Genomic DNA, 5,000 nt, shown 5'->3' with positions numbered 1-5,000 from the left:
CCTAACATTATAAGAGTAAAAAAAGGGACAATTAAGGAACATTTAAGTATTTACAGCATGCATTATAGAGTGCAAATGATACTGTCTAACCTACTGTTAGATATGAATAAGAAACAGACAATAAATCCTAGACAAAATTGATGAAGTGAGAAATGTTTTGTGTCCCTAATTGTTAAAAGCAATGTAGGTGACTGCAGAACATTTCTATAGGCAGCTTCTTACATTTATTCTCTGGTCACCTTAACAACCAGGAAAAACTATTTGGCTCCTCCTTCATGTTGGGAAATCAATTCCACAACTTTTTATGGTAGACACAACTAAGCATTTTTTTAACTCAAGAAACTTTATTTTATTAATTAATTCTTTGATGAGACTGATTGATAGTAATAAGTATTATCATTTTAATCCACAACCCAAGAGTTAAGCATTGGCCAATTAATTTCTACACATGTACAAATGTACATTAATGACTATAAAATTACTATGCTGTATGTAATGTGGATTGAGCAATTAAATCAAGAGTGTAAATTGGGGGTAGGTCTAATATATTGGCTATGTGTTATGAACGAGGCATGCTACATGCAGTGAATTCGCTTCAAAACTTTAAGTTAATAAGTGGTCTGTACCTTCACAAAGAACTCAGTCTGAAGCTCAGCAGCAAAATTTGCAAATGAATCTTGCCTAAGGGAGGATAGAGGCTGTTCTTTTGCAGATGTTTTCCTCTTCTTCTTTCTTGGCTCTTGAAATGTTGACTGGACTTGCTCCAGTTCCAAAAACCTCCTTTCGACTTCTTTTGGTTTGCTTAGCCAACACTCTTTACAACTGTCCAAAGACACCTTAAACTCTAACACAGACAAAGAATTACACATAATTATTTTGCTTATGTGCACTAGTGCATGTTTACCAAGCAAATTGACAGCAGCCACTGTGTACCTTTAGCATCCTCTAGGTTAACTTCTCTTGCTTAATGCCAAAATCACGTACAAATGTCCCTTTTTCCAGCACTTCATTTATGAACTAGAAAATCACAAATCGTAAAGGTTTAATTTTTGCATATTGACAATTAAGCAAAATTTGTTAAAGATCACATACCATTTACAAACATTAATATCGTGCACATTAAGCCAATGTTGATTTATAGACCAAGAAAGACAGCTTTTAGTATTTTAAATGTTATTTATTATATATCTACTAGCCGATTATTAATTGGGACTTCCTGAGATCTGCAAAAATTTCATAACAGTATTAAATGCCACAATTTGTACAGAAGTGTAATTAATTCATTAATAACACTGTACACACCATTATCCTCTCCTCAAAATATGTGACAAAATTCAAAATAACTTGCTCTGAAGAACCACTGCATTCCTGATAGTACTTTGTCACTTTCTTTAGTGGCAAGGATTTTTCCACTATCGCTTCAAAATTTTTCAGAATTTCTCTTTCAGTAGATCCTGAGCAAATTAATAAAGCTAAGTGTTTGAAAAATATAACAATGTTTATATTACTGTTTAATATTCATTTAAATTTCAAAGAACTGATTATTTATTAAATTGCATTTTGAATTAACAGACAGTTTGTTTACCTCAGTAGAAATATCTAATAATCCCATACAAGTAGTATGTCGTATCAACACTAAATTAAAATTAAATTATTGACTCAGATGATCATGACCAGTTGCTGTTAATTTCCTGTCTACATAATTTGCTTCTCATTTGGGTTTTGTCATGTGACAGTTTACTTCAATTCCAAATAGATTAGCCCCTCGTACAATTAAGAAATGGTAAGCGTGCAGCGTGCAACTATCGAGTTATGGACGCACGCGGGAGGTTGCTAAGCACAAGAGGAGCGTAAGAGCCGCACGAGGCGATAGCCGAGTGCGACTCTAGCTTCTTGAGTGCTTAGCAAACCTCCCAAGTGCGTCCATAACTCGATAGTTGCACGCTGCACACTTACCATTTCTTTTATAACATGAAGACTTATCATATCGGGGGAAAATGTTTATTGAATCTTTTAGTGTTACATGAAGTCAAAACCATGATCAACCGCGCGAAAATGTTCATTCAAAAAACTGACAAAACTACACATCAACATTTTACTTGGATCCCAGTGAGTTCATTCATTCTGTTTTATCGATCTCGGGACAACATGCAACTTAAAACTGCTCAGTTAACTTTCGTACAGTATTCAACTCGCAACGAACAAGACATGCTAAGGTAAAATTGATCGTCTCACAAAGTTAAGCTTAAGTCTGCTGCGATCGGTTGAAAACAAACTGCACGGTTTGAATTGTGCAATTTTGAAAAAGTGGTGCCGCTTCCCTTGCAACCTGTAAAGGATGTATTTCTTGATTTGCTTTTTGCCGTAAACCACTGCTCACTTCCACTGTGGATTGCACTTGGGAAGCTGCGGTTACACAACTAGTGCTCGGAGCCGATAGCGCCCTGGACAACACATCACTGCAATTTTGAAGCTGTAAAACAGATGGTCGACAGTTGTAATGTGAAAGGGATTGCTCGTTTCGATGGCCTGAAATTGACATGATATGTCCATTGGGGACGCCAGCATTGGACCACAGGGTTATGGCCGTAGCTCGGATGCTGTGGTTTGTGTATATCTTAGACAAACCGGCCGCTTCGCTGAGTTTCTTCATCATGTTTGCGAGAGTGTTTACGCCAAGTGGCCTTTGTTCGAACCACATATCTTCTTCGGGACTGAAATTTGCCTTTGGGTACTGGAAAAATGAACTGCAATTCGGGTTAACCTTTTCAAGGTAGAGCTTTAAAGCCTTATAGCCATCGAATTGGTCTGCAGTTTCGTACATCCTTGCTTCTTTTTCGTTACTGGGTTTGTCACTGACCCCACCTGGATGGTTCTTCGAAGATTCATTATGTGCCATGGTTGCGAATTTTCTCCCGGCTGCATCAACGACAAACTTGAAGCTGTTGATAGTAAGAGCTCGCTGTCCTTCACGGCCTCTTCGGCAAAAGTAAAGAACAATGTGGAACCAGACATTTCTTAAAAGTGAGAGTGGGGAAGAAAGAGAAAAGACTCCGCTGGTTTTGAGCTGTCTGAGATGTTGTTCTTCAATAGCAGGTTTGTGAGTTACGTTTTCCTTTCCACTTCTTCTCAAATTAACAAGTTGCGCATCTAACATCTGGTTTGACCGGAAAAATGTGGGGTCACTTGCTAGCTGAAGCCCTTTGATGTGAGGAGGAGCGTTAAGATATCTTTCGATTCCGTGTCTGAACCCAAGCAGGGTTGATTTACTGTATGGCTCTCCTTTTTGTGTTCGTGCTTCGGCGTAAAATCGCCTGAGATTCTGGTCCAGCTGACCCTTTGTCATGTTTTCAAGAGGTGTTTGTATAGCTTTCTCTGAGCACCAGCCTAAAGTTGAAAATATGAATGGCCTCACTGAAAAATATGGTCTTTTAAACTGTTTTGTTATTAATTATTGTAAAATAAAGAAAGCAAGGAAAATTTTAAAGATGTAAACAGTTGGATGCTCATTAGCGTTGTCCTTGCCAGATAAAACTTTAATATCTCCGAGCATTAATTTCATGCTCAGTAGAACTTTTTTTTTTAAGTAAGCTTACACTTGAACAAATGCATGCATTTAATTAATATGTACGACTTGAAGTGGGACTAAAACTAATAAGAAGCTAATCTAAAAACTGCGTGCAACGTTTGCTCGCCGAAAACATGCAAATGGCTTTCTACGCCAGAAATATTTTTTCTGAAAGATTGTGCGGAGTGTTTTTGTACTGTAGCCAAATCGCTAAAAAGCAACTTTAAAATATTACTACTATACATACTCACCTCGAAAGGTTGATACGGACCAATTTGTTGATTTTTTCGTCTTGTCGGAGTGCCTTTTTTCGATAAGATCATTAAGCTCCCGTTCGCTTAAATTAGCGAATCTTTTCACCTTACTTGGTGGCTCGTCAAAAATGTTGAGCTCAAAGTTGGGAAATTCATCGGAATTGTTTTCGTCGTGTCCAGAAGATTTTTCCATAATTAAGCGAAATAAAAAAACAAAAATTATCTTGTGAAAACTTGGAACATGGCGAAAAAAAAAGTTGCCGGCAAAAGGTCTTACGGAATACTTGACGTCAGCGTGCAACCCACTCGGAAATGGATCGCACTTATTAGCCAATCAGAGCGCTTGCTTGCTTGAAGGCATGTTATAAAACTGCATTATACTTGGCTAAAACAATAACCAGTTGGTGTGTAGTGCAAACACACAGCACTGTAATTAGTAGGCAACAAACCATTTGTTTTTAGCTGGCTACATAATACTGTTACTGTAAAATCAACTGGCCACTCTCAGTGTGAGAAATATATATGTACAAAAAAAATGCACGAAGATTTGTGTGATAGATCACCAGCTGACCTACTTTCCCTGATAGACCCGTCAGCTACTTTTATTTACCTTGAACACAAAAATGCCATCCATAAATTATAGTTTGCTGTTGTATAGCTATGTAATTTATTTTCCACTAAAGACTGTCTTAGTCCCTGCAATCCAATAGTATGTTTTTGGGTCTGTTTAAAGGGGAATTATTTAAATCAAGCACTGTGGATGTGATTCACATGATCTTTCTATATGTAGCATTATTATTATTCAGAAACATACCTAAAAAAGAGGCCACATTTATGTTTCGCCTATCTATCTCAGTCTGCTGCCCTTTCCTTTCCTTGACTGTCAAACGTGGAAATCCCCTGCAGTTTTCTGGTCCATAATCTCCCAAAGCCTCATTCAGCAAATCAAGACTGCCAATGCAATAGGCAAGCAAGCCCAGTAGCCCAAAAGTTGTTCACAATTCCTCATTTCACAATGCAAAGAGCAGAGATTTATGCTGCTCAAGTCTTCTTCCAGTAGAAAATTGAGGTCATCGCGAATTCCTGTACATCTGTAAAAAATATATTGTATTAAAATTACCAACAAACTATTACATTGACTTGTGTAGATTTACAATAAACTATAAATATTTTTTTGG

The 5,000-nt window shown here is 37.3% G+C and overlaps 1 protein-coding gene and 1 pseudogene across 1 annotated transcript; both read right to left on the bottom strand.

Moving 5' to 3' along the window:
- The window catches only part of LOC138023334 (uncharacterized), a 42,315-nt pseudogene that overhangs the window by 2,831 nt on the left and 34,484 nt on the right, over window positions 1-5,000 (bottom strand).
- Window positions 2,246-3,346, bottom strand: LOC138024677 (uncharacterized). Its single transcript, XM_068871888.1, has one exon. The coding sequence runs from the start codon at window positions 3,344-3,346 to the stop codon at window positions 2,246-2,248; it is 1,101 nt and encodes a 366-aa protein (XP_068727989.1).

This window comes from Montipora capricornis, chromosome 11 (genome assembly GCF_036669925.1).
Source record: "Montipora capricornis isolate CH-2021 chromosome 11, ASM3666992v2, whole genome shotgun sequence".
Lineage (NCBI taxonomy): Eukaryota > Metazoa > Cnidaria > Anthozoa > Scleractinia > Acroporidae > Montipora > Montipora capricornis.
The sequence above is the reverse complement of the archived record's forward strand: the minus strand, read 5'-3'. Positions and strand labels throughout refer to the sequence as shown.